This window comes from Lutjanus erythropterus, chromosome 15, assembly GCF_056507025.1.
Source record: "Lutjanus erythropterus isolate fLutEry1 chromosome 15, fLutEry1.hap2, whole genome shotgun sequence".
Taxonomy (NCBI): domain Eukaryota; kingdom Metazoa; phylum Chordata; class Actinopteri; order Lutjaniformes; family Lutjanidae; genus Lutjanus; species Lutjanus erythropterus.
In genome coordinates, this window is record NC_139331.1 from 18,264,114 (window position 1) to 18,280,746 (window position 16,633).

A 16,633-nucleotide genomic window follows, 5' to 3' on the forward strand; every position below is an offset into this window, starting at 1 on the left:
TTATAATACGTTAAGGCGGCACAAAGCACTATTTTGACATTCCAGACTCATGTGATATTATGTACAACATAATCCCTTATATTGCGGTGACTCTATATTATAAAGTAGGCTACAGGCTGCCAGAGGTCACTAACTCAGCAGGAACAGAAGACTTGGTGAGGGATGCCGCGGAGTAGCCTACAGTGTGTGTGTGTGTGTGTGTGTGTGTGTGTGTGTGTGTGTGTGTGTGTGTGTGTATGTGTGTGTGGGCAGGCTGAGGTCACTCTCATGCCTCTGAAACCCGCATTGCTGATGTGGGCTTGTGTCCAGTGAACAGATATTTAATAGGGTGTATCATCAGGTTTCCAGACTCCACATCAGACTGCAAACTGGCCTCTCTGTTCATGATAGCAGAGCAACAGCTTGTTAACAAGTGTCCTCCACAAAAACAAAAAAACAAACTGAGTAGGAGATGATAAGGGTTGTGATAACATGGTTTATTTAGAGGACAAAATCCGGGTAAAAAAAGGTGTCCCGTTTCCTCCCTGTTTGGCTTTTCAGAAGGACGGAGGGGGAAATGCTCTGGGGCAGATGCTGGTGGTTGTGTAATAATCCCATCTGTCATTGTCATTTTTATCTGTCATCAAGAAGCACACAGCCTCACTATAGGCTCTAACCTATAGGCAGGCATTTCTGAAGTCAGAAAAGGTGAGAAAATGAAGAATAACTTGCACATGCACAGGATTAATTACTGTACATTTTGTCCAGATGTGATGAAAAGGAACCGAGAACAGTAAGTCATGAGCTCACATTTGTTTTAAATGGAAATACATGTATTTCCTCTGGCTCGTAGAGCTATTTATCTAGCTGCGTAATTTTGGTGTCAGTTGCTACGTTTTTAAAATAAAAATCTACCACAGAGATGTCTGCTTTCTGTTGAATGTAATGAAACTAGATGGCACTGAGCTTGTAGTGCTCAAAGCATCAAAAAGCAATGTCTCTTTAAAGAAATCATGACCCTCAAGATAATCTGCAGACCATGTTGTCAGCAGTTTCATGTAGGAGCTATTTTCTTCTTACCATAGACCTCGCTCAAAAAGCAACTCACACCAAAACAATCTAGAAGGATAAATAGTTCTACAGGGTGGAGGGAAAACACTTATTTTTGATTTTGGGGTGAACTGTCCCTTTAAATGTAAAGAGTTAAGATTCAGTATGATTTAACATGATATTCTCTTGACACAAAACCAACCATCTGTAGCTCCTAGGGGCGGGCAATACCACAAAATTAGGTTTTCAATGCAGTCAATACAGATACTTTATATTGTTAAAAGCAGCTAATGTACTCGCATGTAAGGGCTGAAAAATTAGTCATAATTTGTCATAATTAACTGTTATTCGTTTTTTGATTATATATACCCCAAATAATTTACCAAACACGAGGCATTTTGTTTTTAATGTTCTGTTAATTACTTAATTATATTCATGTTTAAACACAAGACAGATTTGATAATAAATAAAGAAACATTCATTATGTGAATGAGCACTACTTGCATGCACAGAACAGCAGCAGAGATGTAAAAAATGCTGTACTTGTAATAATTTTTGTGAGGCCAGGATGTCGTCTAACTTGATGGATCAATTTTTGTGATATTGATCCTATTGATGCTAGTATTGATGCTCAAAACAGCACTTTGCATCGGTTGTATCGATGCTTTGGGGATCAAACAGGTCAAATGTCAGGATAATAGGTCACTGACTCCCTTAAAGTGTTTCACCACAGTAACTGTTTACATTTGTCTGATTTGAGTTCACATGGTGATAGGAAGGTGTTTCACTTTGACCAGTGCCTTCAGTATCTTTGATGGATTCCCTGAAGTGATTTAGATTGCAGTTTCATAAAGTTGAGACACATTAAAAAAAAAGAAAAGTCAAATTCAGGAGAGTCAGAGGCAGAGATGTTGTTACATTCATGTGATGTTGGAATAATTGGTAAAATAAGTTCTTAACTGGGGAATTTCACATGAACGCTCCCTCAAGGTCAGTGAAAATTTTGGTACAGAAGTTGTTAACAAGTTGTTGATGTCATTTACACAGAAAAATGTCAGAGAAGTCAATTTTTGGTTGATGGAAACATTTTAGTAATTCACATATTGCGTATCATTTTTCATCTTATTGTGTTGTAACTGTTAGTTGCTGTCCACGTATACTGACGTAGATTAATTACCAAAGTTATTTATTAGCATAAACCCTGATAACAAGTCAGGCAGAGCAATATTCTAGTGGGTTTAGGGAATGCTCTGGTGCAGCAGAATAAATACAAATCTTCAAACTGTTTCAGCAAATTTGAAAAGCAACCCACCATATGTAGCATCCATGCTGTTAAGTGTAAAGAAGTATAAGTGTAAAGAAGTGTGAAGAACAACTTCCCAACTCGGCACATGAATGCAGCATATATTTACCATGATGCAACCATTGCCATCATTTATTTGACTTTCCTTACCTGATCTTTGGAACGCCATGCTGCGTTCACGTGCTCTTCAGATGGTCCCATTTCTCAAGCTGTCCTTCAGACTGAGGTGCGTTCATGAACTTTTAAGTCATAATGTATAAACAATACATATGATGCTGCAAGGGTAGGGTTGTTGTTGTGCTTCTTATAGTGTCTGGGTGATGGGTTGGCTGAGACTAGTGTCCCAGTGAAGATACATTTTGCTATTCAAACATGCTGAAACAGTTTGAAGTTTTATATTACACAGTGATTTTCTCCTAGACTTGTGGCTGCACTAGTACACCACTACTGCAGCCACAGCCTTCTATAATATTACTGTAACTGACTTGTTCAGGGCTAATGCTAATAAAAATAACTTTTGTAACTAATTTAGGTCACTCTAAGCAGACAGCAACCCCACATCACATGTAAGCACAAATAAAATATATGCAGTATTGAAATAATAAAAAGTTAACACTGCACTGACCCAAACTTTCCCAGTCAGAAATAGTTTTTTTTTCTGATTATTATGAATGTAAGATACTCTAAAGTGAAAGATGGTGACATCCTGCAGTGGGGCAGTCGTTAAACTGTTATTTGGGTGCAAATTTGGTGGAATGCCATTGTGAAACTTTTTACTTATCTGGCATTTTCTGTAGAGATGTGTTTGAGTGACCGTTGCCTTTGCTGTCATATTGAAACCGGTGTGTATCAGTATGTTGCTGAATCATGTCAGTAGGTAAGAAAACAAGACTGCAGCCAAAGCCTTTGTACATTATGTAATGATGTCCAGGGATGGTGTTTGCCAAGGGATCAGTTTTCTTCTGCCTGTTGGAAATAAATTAAAAATGAGGGTTTGCTGCAGTGAATTAAGACTGAGACATGTGTCCGGAGCGCTTGGTTTTGTGTGTGCTTGTGTAGCTACATGGAGTGGGTGTCATTCAGTGAAAGGTGCTCGAGCAGGTTACAAGGTCAAACAGCCATCTTGTTAAAGTCCTCTTGAGTGAAACGATGAGCACAGTCCCATTTATCCCCGCTGTCCTAACACTGTTGAGACATACATGATTTATAGTTCCTTTCCTTACTACATTGTAAATGATGGGCTTGATAACAGGGTGACCAGACGTCCTGGAGACTGTCCGGGGGACAATCTCTGGGACTTTGGCCTCTGTCCCCGGCTGGAGCTGTTCCCGGATATTTTAATCATATATTGACTACAGAACTGGAAAAGTCCCCAGTTTTCACTTCAGAAATCTGGTCACTTTACTTGATAATGATAACTAATAATTCATAACGTCACCTACAAGTTATTATCACCTTATAAATTATTTATTTGCACTATGATGTAAATCTGTTTTACAAACTGCACATCTGTTTACTTCCAGTTACTTTCATATTATTAATATTTTTTGCTGTTTGTTTTGTATAGTGTTTTTGAGCATTTTGATCATCTCAGCTAGTCATCATCTTCACTCAAACTTGACAGAAACAAAATAAAGAAAAACGTCTCTGGCTCATCTTTCCACTGTTCCAACAAACAACTAACACCAACACTTGTTTGGTCAAAACAAATCCTCAATTCACCACATCCGATGTGAAAATATCACTGTGAGAGGAGCGAGGTTTGACATCAGAGAAGCAGAGTCAAGAAATGGCGTATACAGCCAGAATATTTTCACATCTAAAGCTTTGAAGCAAGGGTTTGTTGGGTGAGTTTTGTTTGGTTTCTGCTAAGTTTGACTTAAGATGGCAATTCTAGCTAGCTAGCAAGCTAACATTGCTAATGGTTATCTAAGACACCAACGTGATTATTAAAATGCTCAAAAACACTGTATACAAAACAAACAGAAAACACTATTGACAAAATGTACCAAGGTATCTGTGAAAAGTGAAGTAACTAACATAAGGATGAAAAATGGCAAATGGAAAATGGCCTGTAAGTAAACAGATGTGCAACTTGTAAAATCGATATACATCACACTACATTGCGTAAGTAGTGAAGTCAGTGTGCAAGTTAAACAGAAATGGTCTGGAAAAGTATGTTTTAAAACACATTAGCCTGTTATAAATTATACCCCTCTAACTGCAGAGATAGAGAGAATTTCTCTTTCAGGACGAGAGTGTGTTCTTTCTCTCTCATGGGAGTCATTGAATTGATTTTTACCCTCTCCAGAGCTGTGGCTACTTAACTCTTAGAAGGACTACATGTTTCCCAAACATGTAGCAGCGGGTTATAATTTTACTCATGCACAACTCCACAAGAATGTGCCATAACTTGATGAATCAAAGTCGTTAAATCTGATATTTAGGTTAGAATGTCCACATGGACGGAGGGTGAAAAAACCCAGTCAGAATTAGTGATTAAGCTCTTTGTGCTCTGGCACAGAAAATAAAGTTCTAGGACAGATTTTGTATTTGTCCTTTAATTCTCTGTAATCCCCCCGAGACGCCTTAAGAATTTGAATTCTTGTACAGTCTGTGTTAGCGGATTGTTCATTCTCTGTGGCCATGAGTTCTCTGTAAAATGAGTGAAACATCAAAGGAGCGTCAGCGTCCTATAGAGGAAAGAGGTCAAGTCTTTAAGTGTGTCTTTGGCCTCAGGAGCATTTTACAGTAGGCTGTGCTCTACACACACACACACACACACACACACACACACACACACACACACACACACACACACACAAACACACAGACACTCATTCAAGAGAAAAGAAAAACCATTAAGCTGTGAATTGAAGATGTGCTCTCTCTTTCCGGGCAGCATCTGTGTCCATCCTTTGTGTTGTTAACTGTGTTGTCCCTTGAGCCTTCTGAGGGATCACATTAAAGACATCAGGACTCTTCTTACTCCCCACAGTCTCATCATTGAATACAGTAAGACAGAGGTCATAAAGTTTGTTAACATAATAAATAAAAAGAAAATATTATAATGCATTAGATATAAGTATATGTTTGATTATTAGCTCTGCTTTTCTGCTTTTAGGGCAGAAAATAATTGAGTTTGAAACTGACATAAATAAAAGATGCATGTTGCAGCTCCACTTCCTCCCGCGGTTTGGACATTTAGACATACATTAGTGCGATAAGAACTGCCTAAATTGACAGAAACCAGCTTTTGGAAAACAAACAAAAAAAAATTTATATGTACCCTAATGTTTTAGTTTGGCCCATTTCCCATCTCCTAACATTGAGGGAGTGGGATTTATGATCTACACTGCAGCCAGCCACCAGGTTTAACATCTAGATGCTTTAGTTTCACTTTTGGGGAGCTCTCATGTCATTCATCTTTATATACTATGTCAATGGTTACAATACTTTGAAGTTAAATTATTCCAAATATGTGTAACATTATTAAAAATCAAATGAAACCTGGTTCCAGTGGATATGTAGCTAATATATTGTTGTGTATTTTTGTCCACAAACCTGTTTGTGATGACTGACCTTTTGTTGGAGTCAGTGAGGTTAAAGCAGTTTAAATGATACCCTACAAGTGCCTATTTTGTTATTGCAAGCTTTGCTCATGACTATAATCAGTATTTTTTTTTCTCTAACACAGTAAGGTTCATTGTGCTCGTGTCATAGCCACTGGTCATGCAGGACAAACAGCATCTCATCGTTAAGGAGCTGCTTCTGCCGTTTCCATCTCTGTGTCCACATAATTCAAATGTGTATGTGTGCCTATCAGTTTGTTTATGTAGTTTTGATGGATGGTTGACCTGATTCAAATGATGATGATGATGATCTATAACGATGCCGGGATGCTTTGCACAGATTGTGAACAGGCTGATTGGAGTGAAAGAACATTATCTTTGATAAATGGAGGATTTATTTAGAAGAGAGAAAGAAAAGAAAAAACTTAGGATGGTGCAGGTAACCAAAAGTGATCGGCACTCTTAGACATGTATCAGTATGAAAATTTCAGATAAATTATAGTGACCAAAATTATCAGGGTTATCAGTATTATTGCTGTATTGTAAAAATGTGCTGAAAATGTTGATAAACACATTGAAATCATTTCACAGAGTTTTATATTGAAAACGTGTCAAGGATTTGAAATGGTATGATATCCTTTGCAATGTGACACAAAACAAACCCATGTTGTCTGCTGCACCAACATCTGTTGCTAACTTTGTTTGATGCAGTAATAATTGTGAAACTCTTCTTAACGGACGCCCTTTTTGCTCTGTACTCAAATAACAGTTGTGCAAACTTTGCACCTCGGTCTCTCTTTTCTGTAAAAGTGACATATGGGGTCACATCATGTTAGCAAAATGCTACCTAACTAGTTAGCTAATGTTAGCAAAATGCTAGCTAGCCTAACTAGCTATCTAATGATTGATGAATACAGCGAGCAAGTTATCTGGCGTTTTGCTGATGTGATTAGGTTGTTTTTACTGGTCCCACAGGATCATAGCCTATAGCATGATAGCATATCTAGGTACAGGAAACAGGACAGTAGAAAGTTGAACAAAGTACCAAGTTTGCTCAACTGTCATTGGAGGACTGAGAGAAAAGGGGTGGGATTAAGGAAAGTGCAATTGGTTCATCCATACTTAGTTAGCAATCTCAGACTGATTTGCCAAAGTACTTGGGCCGATTCTAAGAGCCATTACTGGTCCAAATCTAGTCTTAGTGCTAATGCTAACTGGAACTGATTCTCAGCCCAAATCGGCCCAAGCCTGAGTCTTTAAATCCTAGTCAAATCTGGCAGCCATGTATGGGCCAGAGCCACCTCACATTTGGTCCTTTGGCAGAACATAGAAAACACTTAGCAGTGAAATACAATGTGTAATGTTATATAAATTTTTTTTTTTCTGGCTTTATTGACTATATTGGCAAAATTAGTCTAGTAGTACTTAAAACTTTGTACTAACTCAGTATTGTGTATTGTATTTGTGCATGTGTGTGTGTGTGTTTTTTTTTTATCAGTTTGGTTTGAAGATGTTTATATAATGGTTTATATCAGAAGTTTTTAAAGTGGGAGGCGGTTCTCCCCAGGGGGGCATCCAAACAGTTTCAGGGGAGGCTCAGTGACTGGAAGTGAAATAATATCACATTAGTTATTACATAAGTAATCCAAAGGAGACCACATAGAAAAGTCCAAATGTTTGTGATTGGGTTTAATGGATAGTTTAGAGATCCAACATTGGGGAATTTTACTTTTGTTTTTTTTTCCACTTTTCCAGAGTCAGAATAATAAATGCCTTTGGGCAGACCTTTAATTTATGTATTTGGCATAGTCTGAAGATATGGAAAACAGAAATATTACTGTATCTTGGCTATATTGTTGAGTGTCTATTGGATCAAGTAGCATAATCATGATTCCATATCCAGGAATTGAGCAAAACTAAGAAGGTCTATAGTCTCAGACTTTGAAAACCCCTGTTTTACATAATTCAATTTCATATGAACAGCTTGTACAAAGTTGGTGCCTGCTTAACTTTTAATTGTTGCTGTACTGTGTAAGAGCAGTGAGGTTTGTGTTTTAATTCTGATCATGTTGATGGAAACTTTCTCTTGTGGTGACAGTAACACATCTAAGTTGTTGGGCAGCTAATTGTGTTGTCTAATTACTTTGCTATCCGTCTTGTCAGTGTGGAGTGATAAGCCCCAGCTGGAGCCGAGCTGTGATTTAAAAACACTCAATTCTGTGTGTCTGTTCGTTCATGTATCAGTGTGCCTGTGTGAGTTGAGCGAGTACATGTGGATGTGTAGACACAGTATGTTCCTTGCGAGCTCTTTTGAATGTTTTGTGTGTTCTTTTGATGTCTTCTTATGTGGGAATTAGTTCTATAAATAAAATGCAGCACAGCGATGTGTTAGTTGCAGAGGTCGGTGCTTTGGATCCTGTGCTTTGGCTAAGAAAGCCAGTCCCCTTGGAATATATGGAAAGGAGGAAAATTCAAGGGAATGCATAAAAGGGTTGCTGGGAATAGGATGCAGAAAAGCTACGTTTGGTGAAAATAAAACAAAAATAATATGGAGGGAAGTCTGAACCATTTCATTGTTGCTGGGAGGTTCTTTTTTATTAGAGATGATTTTACTAAACACAGAATGCTTAGTTGCTTTATTTTTAAGTCTTTAAACCGAGATTTCCACAAGAGATTTTAGCCTTAATTTAGAAAGACTACTGGAGAGCAGGGCCTGTATTATAGAAGTTAGACATGTGGTTACCAAACAGTTGAGATGGGATCTGCGAGTAAGGAATTTTCTGTGATACTGGCCACTAAATGTTGAATTACAACCAGCAGACCAAATGTTTGTAACTGATGGTCAAGTTGTAGAGATGGTAGCCTTACATGGAAAGACATCACCAAAATCCTAACCCTCATGAAGATTTTGTTTAGAGATTGAAAAGGATTTAATGAGGAAACTTTAAACAACTGAAATTGCAGTTGTTACCAATTTTACCATCACCGTTTTGTCATGAAGTGACTTTGTCAGGGCAGGAAACGGTTTGTACTGTATCCATGACTTTGTCATTGTATCCTAGATGTTGTGAAACAGAAAGCTTCATAAACATCTCTTATCTTGTCAGTTCATATTCCTCTAGTTTGGAAGAAGACCAAGGCAATTTTATTACATCTTTTATGAGGCTTTGCCAGCATTGAACTTATAGATGTGGGTTTTACAGATCATTTGCTGTTATTACCAGCTGCAACAATGGAACAGGTATGATGGGTCTGTCTGTCTGGACTGTCTCATACTGGTTCCCAACTTTAAGTCCCTGTTGCGAATCGCTGTATCCCAGTTTCAGTCTGTCCCATCCACTCTAACCAATGAGGCAAAGTTTCTCCATGAGAGTTTCTGCATGTGTGTGTGTGACATGATGGCAAAATGTGGTCCTGGAGACGCCTACTGTAGCAGGAACTACCACAGTGGCAGTTTTGAATACTTTTTTTAATATTTTGTGATGGTGTCACAGCTGTTCAAGTTGCCGTCACAAAACTTTGCAGGTATGTAGTTGACATCAAAATGAAGGTTGAGTTTGAAGATGGCTGTGGCTGGAACATGAGCGACTGGTGTGATCCTGATGCAAGATGGTGTCTAGTTTTATGCCTGGTTTAATAGGAATCTTTGTTTCATTTATAAAGACGTAGCTGTGTTATCTGGCTCATTCACATATAGGCAACAACCTATTGAATCTGTTCTTTTAACCCATTTATTGTGTTTAATGTTTCATTTGTTAACTAATGATGCTTTCTAAGAGGATTTTTGAATGTTACTCAAACAAATATTTGTTTTAACACATAATTCCTGCATAAAATACACAAACTCTTGGCAAAAACAACTGCTTGTGATGTGCCTTACATTTCAGTTGTCTTGTTCTTGAAGTAAATTGGCCAAACATATATCTCAGCAAAACACAGACACTACAGTATTTTCAGCAGAGCTTCAGTGAAAAAAAAAAGAAATCTTGCATCTAAAATATCAACACTAATCATCAGTTTATGGTGCCAGCTTCTCAAAGCTTCTTTTCTTTACTCTATTATCATATATAATGATGTGCTGCTGCAAGAGGAGCCTGCTATTCATGTCGATTTTAACATATCCACGGGACTAGAATATAAATACAACTCTAACTCACAGTCTCTATGCAGGAAGGAAGGCTAGACACTGCAGTGTTACATAAATCCAGACTCTTTGTGCATCCCTGTTAAAAGAATGATGAAGCATATAGCTCCTGTAGCCGTACCCTGCCTCTGGTCTTTGCTGTTGATTTGATATAAAAAGTGAATCACTCTTAAAGATCATAAATTTGACTTTTGTTTCACATACAGCATCATAGAGTATAAAACCGTTCTTTAAATAGATGATAATCTATAAACGCATCATACTTCATGCTGTATTCCATGGTCTGACTTGACATAGTGTCAATATGGAGCCATATTTTAATTGGTCTGGGGTTGCATGAATCACCTCATGCTCTCTTTGCTCTCTGGGCCTGATTATGAAAGCTCGCTGCCTCCTAATGGAGACAGAATGAGTTGTCTGTGCTGTCTATCAGTGCCTCTCCTCTGCCTCACCCTTCATCTCCCCCAATTCTTTCTGTCAAACCAGTCACAACTCTCTCATCCATCTGCTCTTTGTGTCTCATGGCTGTGACCTTATTGCTCATGTCTGAGGCTGTATGATGGGCCGGCCGGGTCGCCGAGATCCAAACCCTGCAGTGTGTTTTCAGTTTTAATTTTATTTCAGATAAACGACTCTTGGGGGGGGGGTTTAAATAGAGATTCTCCAGTAAAATGGTACAGCTTGTTTTTAAAATGGCTATTTCTGTGATATTATTGAAAGGTCAGATTTTAAAATTAGTTCCTGTTTCAGTTCAGGTTTTGAGTAAATGTGAGCAACAGAGCTCCACATTATTTAATAATACAGAATGTATCTTGTGTTTATTTGGATTAAATATTCATCGGTTGCTAATGATAATGAAGATAGCAAATGAAACACTGCAGCGCAGATCGAACCATCTATGTTTTCGTGTAAAAGTCGTGTTTGCTGTCGTTGTTCTGAATAACAGGATTCTGAATTTGCAGCCAGAGGGAAAAAGTTCATAGATAACATTTATATTCATTTACGCGGGTTCACAGAGAGGTTTTCTACATCAAAATGTTCAAAAGGGAATGGAAGTTCAAGAGGGAAAAAAGACTGCAGATTTTCAATAGAAGTAAGCTGCTGCTGATTGGTAATTTTGTTACTCACTTAAAAATTAATGTTACCAGATTACAGATATGGCATTGATGAAGGTCTGGACAATATGGTTTAGATCATCAGTTTTTAGGCCTGTGACCCCGCTTAAAACAAGGAAAATGTCTTCTTGTAACACTTTCTCACCAGTTGAACCAAAGTGGCAATTTCCTTGCTATTACTATTTTTGAGTAATTTAAGTAAAAATAAGTAAATTCTCGCTTTCCTCTCCTGTTATAAGGGGCCATTCCCCATGTTTTTGCCATCTCTATGACAAGTCCAAAATAAACTGCTTTACTTGAGGCCAAAGACACTTATAATGGCCTCATGACAGCCAACCACATATGACAGTATAATGTAATGTAACAACATAAAGCTAAGCAGCTTGATAATGTCAAGTTGTCATATCAGAGGTATCTCAAACAATGTCAACTTTGCATTCAAAATGACATAATTGAATGAATGACATTTAATGACAGCAGCCATAAACATTCATAAAGACTCTTTCATGGTCAACACAGGTGTCATAACATGGTTATGACAGTGTAATGACAGTTTTATGCACACTTCTTCCAATGAAGTAGTGCATTAATATGATGCATCACATTAAACAAAACTCCTTCAATATGTGTAACTAAAACTGACTCATTTTTACATTTCACATTCACATTTTTCTTGGAATCATTTGGACAAAAGAAATGTGTGTGACTATAACACATTATAATCAAGTCATCCCACTGAAAGTTGATAATTATACTGAATTGTCACCTCTGATGCATTTGGCAGCTTCACTTTTCATGTCGGGACTTTTTTGTACAACAAATTATTTTCTGATAAAAGGGGTACTATTTCTGATTCACTGTCATTAAGTCATGATTGTGATGTTTGCTTCCAGGGTAAAGGACAGCGAACGGTGAGGAGGAGGCCTAAAACGATGAAGGACAGTCAGCCAGTTCAGGACTAGGGCCGAAGAAGAGACAAAGCAAATCACATGACCAGGCCTCGGAAAGTCTCCAAATTAGTGATGCTCCCCTTGGGCAGGGATTACCTCCTCCTCCCCGCCGTCTACCTCCTCTCCATCTCTCCCGCTCTTCCTCCCACGTACAGCAGAGCAGCAACCCAACTCCAAGGCTGTGAGCCGTGAGAGCTTGCTGTGCTCACCCACCCACGCACGCACACACACACACACACACGCACACACACACACACACACGCACACACAAATTCACACACACACACAAACACACACACACACACGCTTTTGCATCCTGCTCATGGTCGTTGGCCTGCCCTCCTCAGCTGCTGCTCCTCCCGCTCTCGACCTACACCATGAAGAGGCCCAAGCAGCAGACGGGGCCGCTGAGCTTTCTCAACTTCTTCAGCAGGAAGCCCAAACCGGAGGCGAAGCCCGAGAAGCCCGTGGAAGCCTGGCCCAAAGAGGAGGTGGCCATCACCCTGACCCCGAGCGAGCACCCAGAGCAGGTGAGACTGACGAGTTCAATACTGTTATCATGGACAGGGAGTGAGTAAAAATGAGGAGGTATTCCCAGTATAATGTCCAACATTAATTCTTCTAGTTTTCTTGCTTCAGGGAGGCAGTGAGTTTTTAGTTAACCAGTTTATACAAAATGTTTTACCCTTTTTTTTTTCATTATTCTACTGTACAGCACTTTGGTCAACCTCGGTTGCTTTAAATGTGCTTTATAAATAAAATTGACTTGGCTTGACTTTTTCTTCTGTAAGATAAAGTAAGATAAACTTACCTTATGTTATCTATTATATCTATGGGAAGTTTATTTGTTACCACAGCTTGAGGCTAAAGGTACAGGAATGTCTGATAATAAAAATACAAATAAATAAGGATAAAAATAGAATAAAATATTAAAAAATAACATAAAATAAGAAAATTCTATACACAAACTATGCACACAATATACACTTTTCTCTTTGTACTGCTATATGGATAATTGTACAGGATAATTGAACATGTTGTAATACATATATGGTGTGTAATACACTAAGAGAAATAACATAATTATACAGTATATTGCTCATGATAATTGTGTGCTAGAGATATGAAGGATTTACTGTATGTATATGTAAAATATAAAGATGTATACAGTGAGACAAACTTGTATACATTAAAAACGGACATAGTATACGATATGATACAAAAATATATATTAATAGAATGTTTGTATGAGTTAGGAAGTCTGAAATTTTACTGATGGGTTATATTTGATGCCACTTAAGGTTGAGAATATTGTTAAAAATTATTTCTAAATAGGTTAGAATTAGGTTAGTTATTAGGTTGTAAACACATAAAATATTTCTGTGCTAATATAAATGTTTAACCACAGGCAACAGTGAAACATTTCAGATGTCCAGTTTTGTTGCCAAAGTCAAAATGTCTCACAAGTTGTTGTGTGAGACAGGAGAGCCTGCAGAGAGGCTGTAGATCATTAACTTTGAATGTATTAGCTTCTGCTCGCTTCCTCTCGCTCCCATTCTGTTATAGCCCAAATCCATTAGAGTGTTTATTTAATTAATTGGCAATTTCAAGGAATTACGTTGCCAAGAAACCAAGTGGACCAAATGCAAGAAGTATCACCTACATGCACACTCACCTATACTGATTTTCTCAAGAAATGTGAGGATGTTTCTTTAGCTTCCATTTATTTTTTTTAAATAAAACAGAAACTTTTTATTTTGTGACTGGATTTTTAGTATGTGACTGGATTTGGTGAATCAGCAGCTCTGTAATTGTTCACAGGACATCAACCTCACAGCAGAAGAGGCTGGAGAACCAAGAGTTTCTGGAGGAGAAAGAGGAGAAGGAGGAGGTCCACCAGCAGCGGCTGAGGCAGCCAAAGACGGTGCCGCCACAGCTGAGTGCGTGGGCGGGGTCAGCAGCGGCTCCACGGGCGTCTTGTCCCTCTCCTCCTCCAGCCAGGAGCAGCTGTTGGAGGAACACCTGGAGGAGTGCCCACTGTGCCTGCTCAGTCAACCGCGGTGCCACTTCCCTCGACTCACTTCCTGTTCCCACCGGACGTGCTCCGACTGCCTCCGGCAGTACCTGCGCATTGAGATATCGGAGAGCCGGGTGGGCATCGCGTGCCCGCAGTGCCCCGAAACACTGGCACCACTGGATGTTCGAGCCATTCTTGATGACCGGGCGCTGCTAGAGCGGTTTGAGGAGTACCAGCTCAGACGTTTCCTGGCTGCTGATCCAGATACACGCTGGTGTCCTGCACCTGACTGCAGGTGAGAATCAGACCAACACAAAATCAGAAAAGGGTTTTTCTTTATTACTTTTTTCCCCCAAAACTATTTCTGCATATTTACACCAGAAAATGTGTCATTTCAAAATCACAAATAACAAGAAAGACTTATATATATAGATGGTGAAACGGTGGAAAGTAACTAAATACAATTTTGAGATACTTAACCTGAGTATTTCCATTTTATGCTTCTATATACCTCTACTTCACCACATTCCAGAGGCAAATATTATACTTTTTACTCCACTACATTTATTTCGCAGCTGTAGTTTCTTCTTTTTGACTCAAAATATAAATGAACATACTGTGATTTATTGTTAAAGATGGAGTAAGCTATTCTGAAGGAATTCTGAAGGAAAGAATGAACACTTATTCCCAGTTTGGTCTGAACCACTAAAATAAAAGCTCTGGTATTTGATGACCAGGGAAAAAGACTCAACGATCAACTATCCTCCTCCAGAATCGCTTGCTCCAACTTTAAACTTTCAAACAGTATAGGAAGTTATTAAAATAAGCCACATCTTTACCAGCCGCAACATTTAAATGATACATACACATGCATGCTTATTCTGAAATGCAGCATTCTGCATAGTCATAGTTTTGCTTTTGGTACTGTTAACAGAAATGGGATATAATACTTATTTGGATATTTTCATTAGTGTATAATCACCTGAAAAGAAGGATCATTGTGCCGTTGTTACCTTAGTATGAGCACTTTATACCTACAGAGACCACAGGTTGTCTTCCATGGAGTCCACCATGTTTCTACAGTAGCAGTTTTGCAGCCACCCTAGTTTCTCCTGCATGCTTAGCAGGCAAGTTTTTTTTTGCACTCTGCTATTTTACTGCTCAAGACCACAAAATCCTATGTACTGATCCTTTTAGTTAGATTTTGGATGCAAGACTTTTACGTGTAAGTTATTTTTACACTGTAGTATTTCCACTTTTACTAAATAAAATGTCTGGACACTTCTTCAACCGCTGTGGTTAAGTAACAACACTGAGAGAAGGTAACAGGGGGCGAGGAAATTGCATGATGAAAATAAAGGGCTTTCTAGATTGCCTAAACTTGTAGAAAAATGTACTTTTTATTGACATATTGAGTCATACAGTTGCAATTCACTGTAATTACCAAAAAAAGCAAGGGCCCTCGTTCCAACTTTTCAATATGGCAGCTCTTGTCAAACTGCTTCCATCCCACCACCAGCTTTATGTTGTGAAACACAAGAGTGTGGCAGTTTTTTTTAGGTGTCAGAATGATTGACTGAGCCTTGAAAAGATGAACTGACAGCATGTGAAAGCTGAGTTTGAGCTTCACATGCACCCCAGGCTGTTCAAATGTTGATGCAACCAAAATATTTTGCAGATCCCGAAACAGAAGAGACTGGTTGTGAATGATGAAGAAATCTAAATGGTGGAACAAATATAGGGCTGTCAGTCATTATTTAGGTTGTCTCAACAGAACAGTATGCAGTATTAGTGCCATTCCTTTATTTGTTTTTGGAAATTACTTCATTTATGATAAATGAAGTGACAGAATTTCTTATAAATTAAGTAATTTGCTGCAGTAAACAAAGTATAACATTATCTAGGTCATCTTGCTTCCCAGGAGGCAACTTTATGATCTGAGCAAGCTAATTTTTGGGTGCTTGTCGTAGCTGCAAATTAATTAATTAGTCGCACATAGCTATATCATTATCTTCAGGGCATGTCTGTCAAATACATTTACAAACAGCACCATCACACACACATATACACACACTGGTGAGAGGATCACAGAGCAGTGCCAGTATGCTTCTGTACAACAACAAAGTTAATTGGTGATTGTGCCTGGTATTTATGGGACTGTTTTACAATTCTTCTAGCCACCTGAGAGTAACTGGCAGAAATGTAGATGACATCATGTTGCATTTACAGTAATAAATCATTAAATGACCATAATATGTCACCAGAGATTTTGGAAACATGGTAAGTTGAAATACTCGCTTCTATAACAACAGCACTTAAACGCATGATGTCCTCCTCTGAACTTTCAGCCCATAATGTTCACGTTAATTAGAGTTGTTTATTAAATCATTAATTAAAAATGTTATTAAAATTTAAAAAATAATTTAAATGAAATAATAAATGAAAGAAAACAAGAAATCATTCATAATTTTGTAGAAGGAGTAAATGTTTGTAACGGATAATG

At 38.3% G+C, this 16,633-nt stretch overlaps 1 protein-coding gene across 3 annotated transcripts in view; it reads left to right on the forward strand.

Annotated features, from left to right (window-relative positions):
• The window catches only part of LOC146314286 (E3 ubiquitin-protein ligase RNF19A), a 35,742-nt gene that overhangs the window by 676 nt on the left and 18,433 nt on the right, over window positions 1-16,633 (forward strand). For all 3 annotated transcript variants that reach the window (XM_084737968.1, XM_084737970.1, XM_084737969.1), the window contains exons 2-3: window positions 12,057-12,643; window positions 13,935-14,425. In XM_084737968.1, the coding sequence (XP_084594094.1) occupies window positions 12,491-12,643; window positions 13,935-14,425 (644 nt within the window). In that variant the 5' untranslated portion in view covers window positions 12,057-12,490. The remainder of the gene's footprint in view (window positions 1-12,056; window positions 12,644-13,934; window positions 14,426-16,633) is intronic.